At 46.2% G+C, this 17043-nt stretch overlaps 1 protein-coding gene across 1 annotated transcript in view; it reads left to right on the top strand.

Moving 5' to 3' along the window:
* Window positions 1–17043, top strand: part of tmem181 (transmembrane protein 181) — a 364173-nt gene that overhangs the window by 176741 nt on the left and 170389 nt on the right. Inside the window, 1 exon segment of the mRNA XM_038802279.1 lies at window positions 3894–4015. Coding sequence (XP_038658207.1) covers window positions 3894–4015 — 122 coding nt within the window.

Raw genomic sequence — 17043 nt, 5'->3', positions numbered from 1 at the left:
TAAAAATGACAAACAGCAGTGGCCCCAAAACAGATCCTTGCGGTACACCACTAGTAACTGAACTCCAGGATGAACATTTGCCATCAACCACCACCCTCTGTCTTCTTTCAGCTAGCCAATTACTGATCCAAACCGCTAAATCACCTTCAATCCCATACTTCCTTATTTTCTGCAATAGCCTACCGTGGGGAACCTTATCAAACGCCTCACTGAAATCCATATACACCACATCAACCGCTTTACCCTCATCCACCTGTTTGGTCACCTTCTCAAAAAACTCAATAAGGTTTGTGAGGCATGACCTACCCTTCACAAAACCGTGTTGACTATCGCTAATCAACTTGTTCTTTTCAAGATGATTATAAATCCTATCTCTTATAACCTTTTCCAACATTTTACCCACAACCAAAGTAAGGCTCACAGGTCTATAATTACCAGGGTTGTCTCTACTCCCCTTCTTGAACAAGGGGACAACATTTGCTATCATCCAGTCTTCCGGCGCTATTCCTGTCGACAAAGACGACATAAAGATTAAGGACAAAGGCTCTGCAATCTCCTCCCTGGCTTCCCAGAGAATCCTAGGATAAATCCCATCTGGCCCAGGGGACTTATCTATTTTGACATTTTCCAAAACTGCTAACACCTCCTCCTTTTGAACCCCAATTCCATCTAGCCTGGTCGACTGAACCTGAGTATTCTCCTCGACAACATTGTCTTTCTCCAGTGTAAACACTGACGAAAAATATCCATTTAACGCTTCCCCTATCTCCTCTGATTCCACACAGAACTTTCCACTACTATCCTTGATTGGCCCTAATCTTACTCTAGTCATTCTTTTGTTCTTGATATACCTATAGAAAGCCTTAGGGTTTTCCTTGATCCTATCCGGCAACGACTTTTCGTGTCCTCTCCTCGCTCTTCTTAACTCTCCCTTTAGGTCCTTCCTGGCGAACTTGTAACTCTCAAGTGCCCTAACTGAGCCTTCATGTCTCATCCTAACATAAGCTGCTTTCTTCCTCTTGACAAGTGCTTCAACTTCCTTAGTAAACCACGGTTCCCTTGCTCGACAACTTCCTCCCTGCCTGACAGGTACATACTTATCAAGGACATGCAGTAGCTGTTCCTTGGAAAAAGCTCCACATTTCGATTGTACCCATCCCCTGCAGTTTCCTTCCCCATCCTATACATCCTAAATCTTGCCGAATAGCATCATAATTGCCTTTCCCCCAGCTATAATTCTTGCCTTGCGGTATATACCTATCCCTGCCCATTGCTAAAGTAAACATAACTGAGTTGTGATCACTATCACCAAAGTGCTCATCTACATCTAAATCTAACACCTGGCCGGGTTCATTACCCAGTACCAAATCCAATGTGGCCTCGCCCCTTGTTGGCCTGTCTACATACTGTGTCAGAAAACCCTCCTGCACACACTGTACAAAAACTGACCCATCTATAGTACTCGAACTATAGTATTTCCAGTCAATATTTGGAAAGTTAAAGTCCCCCATAACAACTACCCTGTTACTCTCGCTCCTGTCGAGAATCATCTTTGCAATCCTTTCCTCTACATCTCTGGAACTATTCGGAGGTCTATAGACAACTCCCAACAGGGTGACCTCTCCTCTCCTGTTCCTAACCTCGGCCCATACTACCTCAGTAGACGAGTCCTCAAACGTCCTTTCTACCGCCGTAATACTTTCCTTGATTAATAATGCCACACCCCCCCCTCTTTTACCATCTTCTCTGTTCTTACAGAAACATCTAAATCCTGGAACCTGCAACAACCATTCCTGTCCCTGCTCTACCCATGTCTCCGAAATCGCCACAACATCGAGATCCCAGGTACCAACCCATGCTGCAAGCTCACCCACCTTATTCCGGATGCTCCTGGCGTTGAAGTAGACACACTTCAAACCAGCGTCCTGCTTGCCGGTGCCCTCTTTCGAACTTTTAACCCTATCCCTGACCTCACTACTCTCAACATCCTGTACACTGGGACTACAATTTAGGTTCCCATCTCCCTGCTGAATTAGTTTAAACCCCCCCGAAGAGGACTAGCAAATCTCCCCCCCCCCCAGGATATTGGTAGCCCTCTGGTTCAGGTGAAGACCATCCTGTTTGTAGAGGTCCCACCTTCCCCAGAATGAGCCCCAATTATCCAGGAAACCAAAACCCTCCCTCCTGCACCATCCCTGTAGTCACGTGTTCAACTCCTCTCTCTCCTTATTTCTCACTTCGCTAGCATGTGGCACGGGTAACAACCCAGAGATAACAACTCTGTTTGTTCTAGCTCTCAGCTTCCACCCTAGCTCCCTGAATTTCTGTCTCAAATCCCCATCTCTCTTCCTACCTATGTCGTTGGTACCTATGTGGACCACAACTTGGGGATGCTCCCCCTCCACCTTCAGGATCTCAAAAACACGATCAGAGACATCACGAACCCTGGCACCTGGGAGGCAACACACAAACCGTGAGTCTCTTTCGTTCCCACAGAACCTCCTGTCTGTTCCTCTAACTATGGAGTCCCCAATGACAAGTGCTCTGTTCCTCTTCTCCCTTCCCTTCTGAGCAACAGGGACAGACTCTGTGCCAGAGACCTGTGCCCTATTGCTTACCCCTGGTAAGTCGTCCCCCGCAACAGTATCCAAAACGGTATACTTGTTATAGAGGGGAACGACCACAGGGGATCCCTGCACTGCCTGCTGGTTCCCTCTCCCTCCCCTGACGGTAACCCATCTACCTTCTTCTTTTACCTGAGGTGTGACTACCTCCCTATAACTCCTCTCAATACCCTACTCCCGAATGATCCGAAGTTCATCCAGCTCCAGCTCCAGGTCCCTAACGCGGTTCTCGAGTTTAGGGGGTATTTGAGGAAAAGCCTTTTTACCTGGAGGTTGGTGATGGTCTGGAATGCACTGGTTTGGAGGATGTAGAGGCAGGTTGCTCACATCCTTTAAAAAAAGTACCTGGATGAGCACTTGGCAGGCCATAACATTCAAGGCTATGAGCCAAGTGCTGGCGAATGTAGGCAGGTCAGGTGTTAATCATGCATCAGTGTAGGCTGATGGGCCAAAGGGCCTCTTCTGCACTTATTATTCCAAGATTCTGTGAACAAGGAGTGGATGGGGAAGAAAGAGTGTGTGTGAGGAGTGGAGGGGAGAGAGTGTGTGCACGATGGGAGATGGAAGGGGGAACTTGCCTCTCATGGGGGGATATATTTGAAATTTTGAAGATGTATATAAGCCTTTGAACTTTTCCAAGCCAAAGACTGGTCAACCCATAAACTGAAATTTTGAAAATGCACATGAAAAATAATAATCTTTATTGTCATAGGTAGGCTTACATTTACACTGCAATGAAGTTACTGTGAAAAGCGCCTCATCGCCACATTCCGGCGCCTGTTCGGGTACACACACACGGAGAATTTAGAAAGTCCAATTCACCTAACAAACACGTCTTTCGGCACTTGTGGAAGGAAACCAGAGCACCTGGAGAAAACTCACGCAGACACGGAGAACGTGTAAACTCCACACAGACAGTGACCCAAGCCGGGAATTGAATCTGGGACCCTGGAGCTGTGAAGCAACAAGTGCTACCCACTGTGCTTCTGTGCTGACATCTAGGTTGTAAGGATGGTTATGACGCATGCGCGGATCAAACTGTAGATTTGATAGGAATGCCTAATATCGATTATGTTTCTAAATGCTGTTTCCAGATAGCTGTACCCAGATAATTTACCAATCACTCTGGTACTTGGTGAGCTATTCAGGGACATGACAGACTCCTGCATCAGCCTTATTTAATTTGAAAACCTGGATAAAGGCTATCTTCTTTTGAACAATGTGTGATAAGTAAGAGTATCTATTAAATCATATTTTGATTTTCTTCAGGTGTCGAATTCACAAAAATGATCTCAATGATGGTTGGAATAAGTGGAGTCATGCAAGACACCAGTGTGTCAAACATCAGGGTTGATGCTCACAAGCACACCCGGTCACTTCACTGTACAAATGTAAGTTATCCTAACTATTATTTGGAAGTATGATGTACAGTACTTTTTGCTGAACCTTCTCTGGGAAATTTATGTGTGGAGCCAGAGGAACATGGTAAGGTACTAAATAAGTACTTAGCATAGATATTCACCAAAGATAAGGGGCGGGATTCTCTGATCCTGAGGCTAAGTGTTGACGCCGTCAGAAACGTCATCGCGTTTCTCGACGGTGTCAACACGGCCCCAGGATCAGCAATGCTGGCCCCGACAGGGGGCCAGCACGATGCTGGAATGATTCATGCTGCTCCAGCTGCTGATCAGGCTGTGGAATGGGCGCTGGGGGATGCGCGCATGCGCAGTGGATCGGGCGCGAACCTGCGCATGCGCAGTCCCACCGGTGCGATTTCCGCGCATGCGCGGTTCCTCCCTTGTCCGCGCCAGCCCTGACCCAATATGGCGCAGGAGTACAGGCCCCGGCATGGAAGATAGGAGGCCGGGAGACAGAGGCCGGCCCGCCGATCGGTGGGTCCCGATCGCGGGCCAGGCCTCCCCCGGACCCTTCAACGCTGAGGTCCCGCCAGCTCAGAGCATGTTAGAGCGGGACTCGGGTTTTTTTTTTAATGGCTGCTCGACCCATCCGGGCCGGAGAATCGTGGGGGGCCACGTGGAGCGGCCCCGACCGGTGCCGCGCCGGTCCGAATGGAGAATTGCAACGGGGCGGCGTGGAGCGATTTGCGTGGCCCTCTCCCTGCCGATTCTCCGACCCGGCACAGGGTCGGAGAATCGCGCCAAAGGACTTGATGGATAATGAGTCGAGGGAAGGGTGTGTAGATAATCTGGGTCATGTCGATATTAAAAAGGAGAAGGTGGTGGGCGTGTTGAAAAACATCGAGGTAGGTGAGTTCCCAGGGCCTGATGGCATCTACCACAGAATGTTCAGCTTCTGGCTGTTATTGAGTAAAGGAGGCTTCTCCCCAAAACACGTTTATTTTCTTTGATCACACTCCACATGGGCAGCAGGGTAGCATGGTGGTTAGCATAAATGCTTCACAGCTCCAGGGTCCCAGGTTCGATTCCCGGCTGGGTCACTGTCTGTGTGGAGTCTGCACGTCCTCCCCCTGTGTGCGTGGGTTTCCTCCGGGTGCTCCGGTTTCCTCCCACAGTCCAAAGATGTGCGGGTTAGGTGGATTGGCCATGCTAAATTGCCCGTAGTGTCCTAATAAAAGTAAGGTTAAGGGGGGGTTGTTGGGTTACGGTTATAGGGTGGATACGTGGGTTTGAGTAGGGTAATCATGGCTCGGCACAACATTGAGGGCCGAAGGGCCTGTTCTGTGCTGTACTGTTCTATGTTCCACACAAAAACTCCACTCCAAATACACTAGTGCCACCTGTAACCCTTTACATATCAGTGACTTTATTGGAGACTGAACATCAAATTAACATGTAATTGGACGGTCAGTTAACCCAGTCCTAACACAGAATACTGAGGGAGGCATGCAACCAAATTGCTGGGACCTTGACAGAAATATTTGTATCCTCATTGGCTGCAGGTGAGGTCCCAGAGGACGGGAGGAGAGTTAATGTTGTTTATTTGTTTAAGAAGGGTGGCAGGGATAATCCAGGAAATTACAGGCTGGTGAGCCTTGCGTCAGTGGTCGAGAAATTATTGGACAGTTGCGGATAGTGTTGAGGATTGTCGGATGATACAGAAGGATATAGATTGGTTGGTAACTTGGGCGGAGAAACGGCATAGAATCATAGAGTTTACAGTGCAGAAGGAGGCCATTTGGCCGATCGATTCTGCACCGGCCTTTGGAAAGGGCACCCTAATTAAGCCTACACCTCCACCTTATCCCCAAACTCAGTAACCCCACCGAACCTTTTTTCACAGAATCATAGAATTTACAGTACAGAAGGAAGCCAGTCGGCCCATCAAGTCTGCATCAACCCTAGGAAAGAGCACCCCACTTTAAGCCCACTCCTCCACCCTATCCCCATAACCCAGTAACCCCACCTAACCTATTTTGGACACTAAGGGCAATTTATCGTGGCCAATCCACCGAAGCTGCACATCTTTAGACTGTAGGAGGAAACCGGTGCACCCTGAGAAAACCCATGCAGTCACGAGGAGAACATGCAGAATCCGTACAGATAATCACCCAAGCCAGGAATTGAACCTGGGACCCTGGAGTTGTGAAGCAACTGTGCTAACCACTGTGTTACCGTGCAGATGGTGTTTAATCTGGAAAAATGTGAGCTAACGCATTTTGGAAAGTCTGATACAGGTGGGAAATATACAGTAAATGGTAGAACCCTTTGGAGTATTGACAGACAGAGAGATCGGGGTGTACAGGTCCACAGGTCACTGAAAGTGGCAACGCAGATGGAGAAGGTAGACAAGAAGGCATACGGCATGCTTGTCTTCATCGTCGGGGCATTGAGTATAAAAATTGGCAAGCCATGTTGCATCTGTATAGAACCTTAGGCCATACTTGGAATATTGCGTACAATTCTGGTCGCGGCATTACCAGAAGGACGTGGAGGCTTTGGAGAGAGTACAGAAGAGGTTTACCAGGATGTTGCCTGGTTTGGAGGTTATTAGCTGTGAGGAGAGGTTGGATAAACCCAGATTGTTTTCACTGAAACGACAGAGGTTGAAGGGTGACCTGATAGAAGTCTACAAAATTGAATGGCGTGGATAGTCAGATGTCTTTTCTCAGGATGGGGAAGTCAATTTCTAGAGAACATAGGTTTAAGGTGTGAGGGGTAAAGTTTAGAGGAGATGTGCGAGGGAAATATTTTACACAGTGTGATGAATGCCTGGAACTAGCTGCCGGAGGAGATGGTGGAAACTGATACGATAGTGACGTTTACGAGGCACCTTGACAAATAGGATGGGAATAGAGGGATCCTGGAAGTGCAGAAAGTTTTATTTAAACAGTCATCATGATCAGCGCTTTGGAGGACCGAAGGGCATGTTCCTGTGCACTGAGTCATGCTGGGATTTGAATAGCTTACTGAATTAATCATGTAATTTCTTCTTTGGACCATGTTTGAATCTAATCTTGGCCGAGGGAATGAGAAAGCTCTCTGTAATGATCTGGTTTTGGAAGATTCAACGCAATTGTGAAACAAAAGTACAGGGAGGATTTTCATTTCACTGGTTCTTATGAAAGGTCCTCAACCTGAAGCATCAATTCTGATTCTTTCTCTGTTGATGCTGCCAGACCGACTGAGTATTTCCAGCATTTTCTGTTTGTAAAATAATTCCAGCGTCCGTAGTATCTTGCTTTAAATACATTATTGGGACAGGAGAGAGCAGAGGTAACTTTACTCAATATTTATTGGTGTCTTCGTAAGCCGGAGGTGCCTGATGTAAGTACTGGGTGTGGTTGTGTCAGAAATCTGCCCGTAGTGATTAGTAGCGGGCTAGGAATGGTGGAGAAATCCCTGATTTTGATTTTAAAGAAAATATTGTTTTTTTATTTCCATACATAGCAAGATCATATAGTAACACATATATTACATTGTGATAAATACAAATTTTCTATCTGGAGGGGTGTTCGACGTGTACGCCTCCTTATTTTATTCCCCCCCCTATCTCCCTTCTTCCCCCTCCCCCTTTCCCTTTCGTTGGTCTTAGTGGTCTCTCTGTAGGTACCTCAACCCTTCCCGCTCTGTTGGCTGTTGGCTACAAACAGGTCCTGGAACAGTTGAATGGCCTCCATGTCTTGTGGTGGAAGCCCTCTTCCGACCCCCGGATGCCAAATTTGATTTTCTCCAGTTGGAGAAATTCTGACAGGTCGGCAGGTCGGTCGGGAGGGTTTAAACTAATATGGCAGGGGGATGGGAACCGATACAGCAAGTCGGAGTGAAATAAAATGGGGACAGAAACAAAAGGCAGTGAAGGGGAAAGTGTAAGCCATAGTCAAAAATCAAAAAGGGCCACAGTACAGGGTACAGTGACTGAGGAGAGCTCAGTGAATAGGCCCAGTAATATTAAAAGGAATAAAACGGGAAGTAAAAACATAAATGGAAAGCAAAGCAGCAGGTTATTACATGAAGATGTGGGTTCTACGACAAAGAAAATTAGAAGAAAAGTTAAAAGGAAAAATACCTTGGGAGAGGTTACTGATAGAGATGTTAAGATTCAAAACAGCCTTAAACAAGGTTCTACTTGTAGGTACTTGCAGCTGGAGCATGTTAATTAGTTAATTGGATAAGCCAGTTTTCAGAAGCTAGATTCACAGTATAAAAAGGATCCAGCTACAGTGCAGACTTTGTTTGCACTGAGTGCTGAACTTGGTGCATTTGAGTCCTACAGTGAGAGTTTGGTGACTGAGGGAGTGCTGAACTTGGTGCATTTGAGTGCTACAGGTGAGAGTTTGGTGACTGAGAGAGTTAGGTGAGGGGGGAGTATTACGGTGGTGGAAAGGATGCTAGATGGAGACTCTTCTTCCGAGGTAGTATGGGCTGAGGTTAGAAACAGGAAAGGAGAGGTCACCCTGTTGGGAGTTTTCTATAGGCCACCTAATAGTTCTAGGGATGTAGAGGAAAGGATGGCGAAGATGATTCTGGAAAAGAGCGAAAGTAACAGGGTAGTTGTTATGGGAGACTTCAACTTTCCAAATATTGACTGGAAAAGATATAGTTCGAGTACATTAGATGGGTCGTTCTTTGTACAATGTGTGCAGGAGGGTTTCCTGACACAATATGTTGACAGGCCAACAAGAGGCGAGGCCACATTGGATTTGGTTTTGGGTAATGAACCAGGCCAGGTGTTAGATCTGGAGGTAGGTGAGCACTTTGGAAACAGTGACCACAATTCGGTGACCTTTACGTTAGTGATGGAAAGGGATAAGTATACCCCGCAGGGCAAGAGTTATAGCTGGGGGAAGGGCAATTATGATGCCATTAGACATGACTTAGGATGTGTAGATTGGAGAAGTAGGCTGCAAGGGTTGGGCACACTGGATATGTGGAGCTTGTTCAAGAAACAGCTATTGTGTGTTCTTGATAAGTACGTACCAGTCAGGCAGGGAGGAAGGGGTAGAGTGAGGGAACCGTGGTTTACTAAAGAAGTGGAATCTCTTGTTAAGAGGAAGAAGGAGGCCTATGTGAAGATGAGGCGTGAAGTTTCAGTTGGGGCGCTTGATAGTTACAAGGAAACGAGGAAGGATCTAAAGAGAGAGCTAAGACGAGCAAGGAGGGGACATGGGAAGTCTTTGGCAGGTAGGATCAAGGAAAACCCAAAAGCTTTCTATAGGTATGTCAGGAATAAAAGAATGACTAGGGTAAGAGTAGGGCCAGTCAAGGACAGTGGTGTGAAGTTGTGTGTGGAGGCTGAGGAGATAAGCGAGATACTAAATGAATACTTTTTGTCAGTATTCACTCAGGAAAAAGATAATGTTGTGGAGGAGAATGCTGAGACCCAGGCTATTAGAATAGATGGCATTGAGGTGCGTAGGGAAGAAGTGTTGGCAATTCTGGACAAGGTGAAAATAGATAAGTCCCCGGGGCCGAATGGGATTTATCCTAGGATTCTCTGGGAAGCCAGGGAAGAGATTGCTGAGCCTTTGGCTTTGATTTTTAGGTCATCATTGGCTACAGGAATAGTGCCAGAGGACTGGAGGGTAGCAAATGTGGTCCCTTTGTTCAAGAAGGGGAGTAGAGAAAACCCCGGTAACTATAGGCCGGTGAGCCTCACGTCTGTTGTGGGTAAAGTCTTGGAGAGGATTATAAGAGATACGATTTATAATCATCTAGATAGGAATAATATGATTAGGGATAGTCAGCATGGTTTTGTGAAGGGTAGGTCATGCCTCACAAACCTTATCGAGTTCTTTGAGAAGGTGACTGAACAGGTAGACGAGGGTAGAGCGGTTGATGTGTATATGGATTTCAGTAAAGCGTTTGATAAGGTTCCCCACGGTCGGCTATTGCAGAAAATATGGAGGCTGGGGATTGAGGGTGATTTAGAGATGTGGATCAGAAATTGGCTAGTTGAAAGAAGACAGAGGGTGGTGGTTGATGGCAAATGTTCAGAATGGAGTTCAGTTACGAGTGGCGTACCACAAGGATCTGTTCTGGGGCCGTTGCTGTTTGTCATTTTTATAAATGACCTAGAGGAGGGCACAGAAGGTTGGGTGAGTAAATTTTCAGACGACACTAAAGTCGGTGGAGTTGTAGACAGTGTGGAAGGATGTTGCAGGTTACAGAGGGACATAGATAAGCTGCAGAGCTGGGCTTAGAGGTGGCAAATGGAGTTTAATGTGGAGAAGTGTGAGGTGATTCACTTTGGAAAGAAAAACAGGAATGTGGAATATTTGGCTAATGGTAAAATTCTTGGCAGTGTGGATGAGCAGAGGGATCTCGGTGTCCATGTACATAGATCCCTGAAAGTTGCCACCCAGGTTGATAGGGTTATGAAGAAGGCCTATGGTGTGTTGGCCTTTATTGGTAGAGGGATTGAGTTCCGGAGCCATGAGGTCATGTTGCAGCTGTACAAAACTCTGGTACGGCCGCATTTGGAGTATTGCGTACAGTTCTGGTCGCCTCATTATAGGAAGGACGTGGAAGCTTTGGAACGGGTGCAGAGGAGATTTACCAGGATGTTGCCTGGTATGGAGGGAAAATTTTATGAGGAAAGGCTGATGGACTTGAGGTTGTTTTCGTTAGAGAGAAGAAGGTTAAGAGGTGACTTAATAGAGGCATACAAAATGATCAGAGGGTTAGATAGGGTGGACAGCGAGAGCCTTCTCCCGTGGATGGAGGTGGCTAGCACGAGGGGACATAGCTTTAAATTGAGGGGTAATAGATATAGGACAGACGTCAGAGGTAGGTTTTTTACGCAAAGAGTGGTGAGGCCGTGGAATGCCCTACCTGCAACAGTAGTGAACTCGCCAACATTGAGGGCATTTAAAAGTTTATTGGATAAGCATATGGATGATAATGGCATCGTGTAGGTTAGATGGCCTTTAGTTTTTGACTTCCCATGTCGGTGCAACATCGTGGGCCGAAGGGCCTGTACTGCGCTGTATCGTTCTATGTTCTATGGAGTAAGGTGCTCCTGACATTTCATTTCCGCAAAGAGCGAGAAGGGAGCCAGGAGTTTACAGAGTGCAGCTGACTGGAAGCAGAGTCGGAAGGCGGAGGTCCAGTTGGTCTACAGGGCAGCTATACTCTGTGAGGGGATGGAGTCTAGGGCAGTTGCATGCTCCTCCTGTTCCTACAGGTGGGTGGGTGGTGAGGGATACCACTGACTATTCCTGTGGGAAGTGCACCCAACATCAGCTCCTCAGAGACAGTGTTAGGGAACTGGAGCTGGATGAACTTCGGATCATCCGGGAGGCAGAGGGGGTTATCGAGAAGAGTTACAGGGAGGTAGCCACACCCAAGGCACTGGACAAGAGTAGCTGGGTTACAGTCAGGGGAGAGAAAACTCACAGGCAGACAGTGCAGGGATCCCTCGTGGCCGTTCCCCTTCAAAACAAGCATATCGTTTTGGATGCTGTTGGGGATGACCTACCGGGGGAAGGCCCTAGCGGCCAGGTCTCTGGCACTGAGTCTGGCTCTGGGGCTCAGAAGGGAAGGGGGGAGAATAGAAAAGCAATAGTAATAGGAGATTCAATGGTTAGGGCAATCGATAGAAGATTCTGTGGTCGTGGGCGAGACTCCAGGAAGATATGTTGCCTCCCGGTGCCAGGGCCAGGGATGTCTCGGACTGTGTCTTCAGGATCCTAAATGGGGAGGGTGAGCAGCCAGAAGTCGTGGTGCACATTGGTACCAACGACGTAGGTAGGAAAACTTTGCTGATGATGGAGAGTTGACTGACGGACGGTAATTGGCTGGGTTGGATTTGTCCTGTTTCTTGTGAACAGGACACACCTGGGCAATTTTCCACATTGTCGGGTAGATACCAGGGTTGTGGCTGTACTGGAACAGCTTGGCTTGGGGTACAGCAATTCTGGAGCACATGTCTTATGTACTTTTGCTGCGATATTGTCAGGGCCCATAGCCTTTGCAGTATCCAGTGCCTTCAGCACAAGGGGCAATTTGACATAGCCAATCAACCTGCATATCATTGGACTGTGGGAGGAAACCAGAGCACTGGGAGGAAGCCCACGCAGACACGGGAGAAAATGCAAACTCCACACAATCATCAGAGGTATTCTTTTTTGTAAAACAGTCCGATAGTTGGTGCCTTGCATCAACGCGGTGGAGGTGGGGTGGGGGGAGTGGATTTTACATGAGGCGGGAGTGGTGCGGACCAAAGAATTGAGGGGAGTCCCAAAACGGCTTTCACTCTGGCGGGATTTCCCTGCTCAATTGCCCCCACCAATTATGTAATGGGGTTCTCGCGCAAAATGTCAGGAACCCCATTAGCACACATCAACATACACTGGCTTCCCCACTATATCGCAAAATGCCTCTGTTAAGCAAATCTTTGACAAAGGAAACACAGCTGAAGCTAGACATGGGGAATGACAGAGTGTTTGGGAAAATTGTGGATCTGTATTTTACTCAGTCAGGCCTTTATTGCCTCCCATTAAGGAGCCAGATATTTCTAATCAGAGTTCAAGCATTCTTCTTAACTTCTGAAGATTCCGATGAATGTTGAATTTTTATATTGTATTTCATATTTGTGGCAGTAATGTTTTTAAAACTACTGGTTTAAAATATATGCAGGTGATGTGTCTACTAAAGCTGTAATTATGGGATTGTAAAAGGTAAGGTAACAATTGATTTTAATCATTTACTTGTTTACAGAGAGATGGCTAATGGGATATTGTTTCGATTGCTGGAGATTTCCTGGATAGTTGATAATTTGAGTCCTAGCTAAGCAGGTGATGGGAAATTGTAGCAGGATACAGGTGATATCATTAATGGGAGGAACCAGGTCTGTCTGTAGCTTGCAGTTTCGCCAGAAGGGTCTGACAAGACAGAAGGATTTTCAGGTTGTTCCTGAAAGGATCTCTCACTCTAAAGGTCTGCACACATAGGCAAGCTGTTTTGTTAACTTTATTTATAAGTGGCATTTGAACTGTATTGAGATGCTTAACTGGAATTCGTGGCAGGTGAAGATCGTAAGTTCAAATTTTTCATTTTATTTCAGAATTGTTTAACTGTTAATTGGAAAGCTATTTCTTTGATGCTAATGTGATTAATTATGTGTTTACATTACCTTGGTTTTAACATAAAATATACCAGCATCATTACTCCTGAGATGAAAGATCCTTTCCTCACAGTTTTGCAACTTAACTTATTTTGAGGTTCTTGATCCCTGGCACGCATGCGCAATGCGGCCAATTTTTAAAAATATGTTCGTGGTCATTTTGAAGGCCGCTTGCAGCTAGCATTATTAAAAGCCGGCTGCTGCGGCTGATTTGCGTGATCGGGAGCGCCGCGAAGGACGGCTCCTCGACCCTCCCGACACCCGCCCCAAGTTTGAAGAACACTGCATTGTATAATATATAAAGTGAGAGAAGTTTGCCTGTATCAACATGATAACTGGTCACTTTCGGACAATGTTTATTCAGTGCAAAGTATCACCAGCATAAAACAGATGGTAAGGAGGGGAAATCTCTATTATACAATGGGCAAATTTTTTCAATTTTTTGACTAAGCTGCAAAGAAGATAAAAATTGAATAAAAGAACCCCTCCATGAGCATGGAACCTTCCAACACCCCCCATCCCCCATGGGCACTGCACAGGCATGACCCTCTTCCCACGCCCGGGTTCTGTCGTTGCCTTTGTGCCTAATGCGGGTTCTAAATGCCAGATCCCCATTGGTCAAGATCTGCTTTAAATCCACCTGATGTGCTGGCGGGGGAGGGGAGGAATGGGGGACATCTCTACGACGGGGGAAGATATAGTGGGGAGGCCAGCTGAGTGTATGCTAGTGTGTGATAATGGGGTTCTTGACATTTCATGGCGAGAACCCCATTACATCATTGGTGGGGGGGGGGGCAATTGAGTGGGGAAATCCCGCCAGTGTGAAAGCTGTTTTGGGACTCGCTTCAATTTTTCGTTACGCGCCATACCAGCCTGACGGAAAATCCACCCCCCGCCCCGCCCCCGTATTAATGCAAGACACCAATTATTGGACTGTTTTACAGAAAGGAATGCCTCTGATGACTGTGTGGAGTTTGCACATTCTCCCCATGTCTGCATGGGGTTTCCTCCCACAGTCCGGCAATGTGCAAGTTGATTGGCCATGTTAAATTGCCTTTTAGTGCCCAAGGATATGTAGGTTATTTGGGGTTATGGTGATGGGGTGGGGGAATGGGCATAGGTAAGGTGTTCTTTCAGAGGGTCGGTGCAGACTCGATGGGCCAAATGGCCTCCTCCTACACTGTAGGAATTTTATGGAACTATTCTACTGGAATATCCTTATGTTATAATGACGGAATAGAAAACCAATATTTTCTTTTACTTGTTTTGTCAAGAGAAAAAGAAAAAAACATTTTTTGTTTAAAGTGAGAAATGTAGGATCTATTAATAATTGATTATGATAGAATGTGAAACAAAGATGAAAAATACTCTATTTTGTTTCCTTTTGTCTAACTTGTATAGGGTCAGCTGGAGCACAGTAGTGTAGAGAAACTGGGCGTGTCTGTTACTTTGCTGTCTTGGAAATAAACCTGCTTTAAGGTACAGGCTAGCTTCAGAGTCATTCTTCTTGAACATACAATTAGAATCATAGAATACTCAGTGTAGAGGGAGGCCATTCAGCCCTTTGAGTCTGCACTAACCCTATGAAAGAGCACCCTACCCAGGCCCATTTCCCCACCCAATACCCGTAACCCTGCAACCCAAATAACCTTTTGGACACTAAGGGCAATTTAGCATGGCCAATCCACCTAACCTGCACATCTTTGGACTGTGCGAGGAAACCGGCGCACCCGGAGGAAACCCATGTGGATGGTGGGAGAATATGCAAACTCCACATAGACAGTCACTCAATGCCAGAATTGAACCCAGGTCTCTGGCGTTGTGAGGCAGCAGTGCTAACCACTGTGCCATGGAGCCGCAATTATTAGGAATAACAGTGTTTGTACTGGAATAGACAGTCAACTTTCAAAATTTGCCGATGATACCAAATGGCAGCACAGTAGCATTGTGGATAGCACAATCGCTTAACAGCTGCAGGGTCCCAGGTTCGATTCCGGCCTAGGTCACTGTCTGTGCGGAGTCTGCACGTCCTCCCCGTGTGTGCGTGGATTTCCTCCGGGTGCTCTGGTTTCCTCCCACAGTCCAAAGATGTGCAGGTTAGGTGGATTGGCCATGATAAATTGCCCTTAGTGTCCAAAATTGCCCTTAGTGTTGGGTGGGGTTACTGGGTTATGGGGATAGGGTGGAGGTGTTAACCTTGGGTAGGGTGCTCTTTCCAAGAGCCGGTGCAGACTCGATGGACCGAATGGCCTCCTTCTGCACTGTAAATTCTATGATTAAACTTGGAGTTGTGGCAAACCGTGAAGATGACAATTAATTGTAAGAGGATATCAGCCAGCAGAACTAGCAGACATGTGGCAGATGCAATTTAGTTCAGAGAAAAGCAAGGTGATCCTTTTCGGCAGAAGAGATAGAGACGAGCAGAAAATATTTAATGGTACAGTTCTAAAGAGTACGCAGGGACCCAGCAGTCCATGTGCATAGAATATTCTGCTTTTGTCACAATTAGAGTTTTATATTGATACAGCATAGCTTCCATACTTTTGTATCCAATACCCATATGAAGCCATGGTGCCATTTTATTTCCTAAGTGATCACCCAATATGTCCTGCTATTTTCACAGATCTGCATCCAGTTCCGGTCACTGCACTTCAGGACCAGAATTTTCCAGCATTCTCACTGGTGGGATCTTACGATCCCGCTAATAGCAGTCCCTTGCATAGAACAGGAAACCCTGATGATAACAGAGGGATCAGACAATCTCGCTGCCAGCCAATAGCAGGCCACTTCCACTGCTGCGAAACATGCCATGGGGGCGTGGAAAATCCTACCTTTGGAAGGATATCAGTGTCCATCAGAGGGTGCAGGGAATATTTACCAGATTGGTTCCAGCAATTAAGGATTTTAACTAAAAGGCTAGGTTGGGAAAGTTGACATTCTTTTTGGAGCAAAGGAGATTGGGGTGAGACATCACAGAGGTATACAAGTCATGAGAGGTTTGAGAAGGTAGACAAAGAAAAGTTGTTCTCATTAGCTACTGATACAAGGACTGGGGAATGCAGATTTAAGATTTTGGGTAAGAAATGCAGGGAGGTGTGAGGAAGAACTTTTTATGCCTTGAGTGGCAGTGAGTTGGGAGCAATTACTTTATGGAAGAACAGTGGAGGACTTTCAAAGTGATTTTTCACCATGCTCAGCAAAAGTTTGTACCAGTGAAAAGGAAGGACTGTAGGAAAAGGGATAATCAGCCTAGGATATCTAAGGAAGTAAAGGAGGGTATCAAATTGAAAGAAAATGCATACATAGTGGCAAAGAGTAGTGGGAAAATAGAGGATTGGGAAAGCTTTAAAGGTCAACAGAAATCCATGAAAAAAGCTGTAAAGAAAAGTAAGATCGATTATGAGAGTAAATTAGCTCAGAATATAAAAACAGATAGCAAAAGTTTCTACAAATTTATAAAATGAAAAAGAGTGGTTCAGGTAAACATTTGCCTTTTAGAGGATGAGAAGGGGATTTAATAATGGGGAATGAGTAAATGGCCGAGGCATTGAACAAGTATTTTGCATTAGTCTTCTCAGTGGAAGACACAAATAACATGCCAATAATTGATGGCAAGGAGGCTATGGCAGGTGAGGACCTGGAAACAATCATAATCACTAAGGAGGTAATGTCAGGCAAGCTAATGGGGCTAAAGGTAGACAAGGCTACTGGCCCTGATGGAATGCAGCCCAGGGTACTAAACAAGATGGTGGGAGAAATAGAATATGTGCTCATGGTAATTTACCAAAATTTGCTGGACTTTGGAACGGTTCAGGGAAATGTGATACCACTGTTTAAAAAAGGAGGTAGACAAAAGGCAGGTAACTATAGGCCA

The sequence above is a fragment of the Scyliorhinus canicula genome, chromosome 1 (genome assembly GCF_902713615.1).
Source record: "Scyliorhinus canicula chromosome 1, sScyCan1.1, whole genome shotgun sequence".
Classification (NCBI taxonomy): Eukaryota; Metazoa; Chordata; class Chondrichthyes; order Carcharhiniformes; family Scyliorhinidae; genus Scyliorhinus; species Scyliorhinus canicula.
Note: the sequence above shows the minus strand (reverse complement) of the source record. Positions and strands in the feature narration are given on the sequence as shown.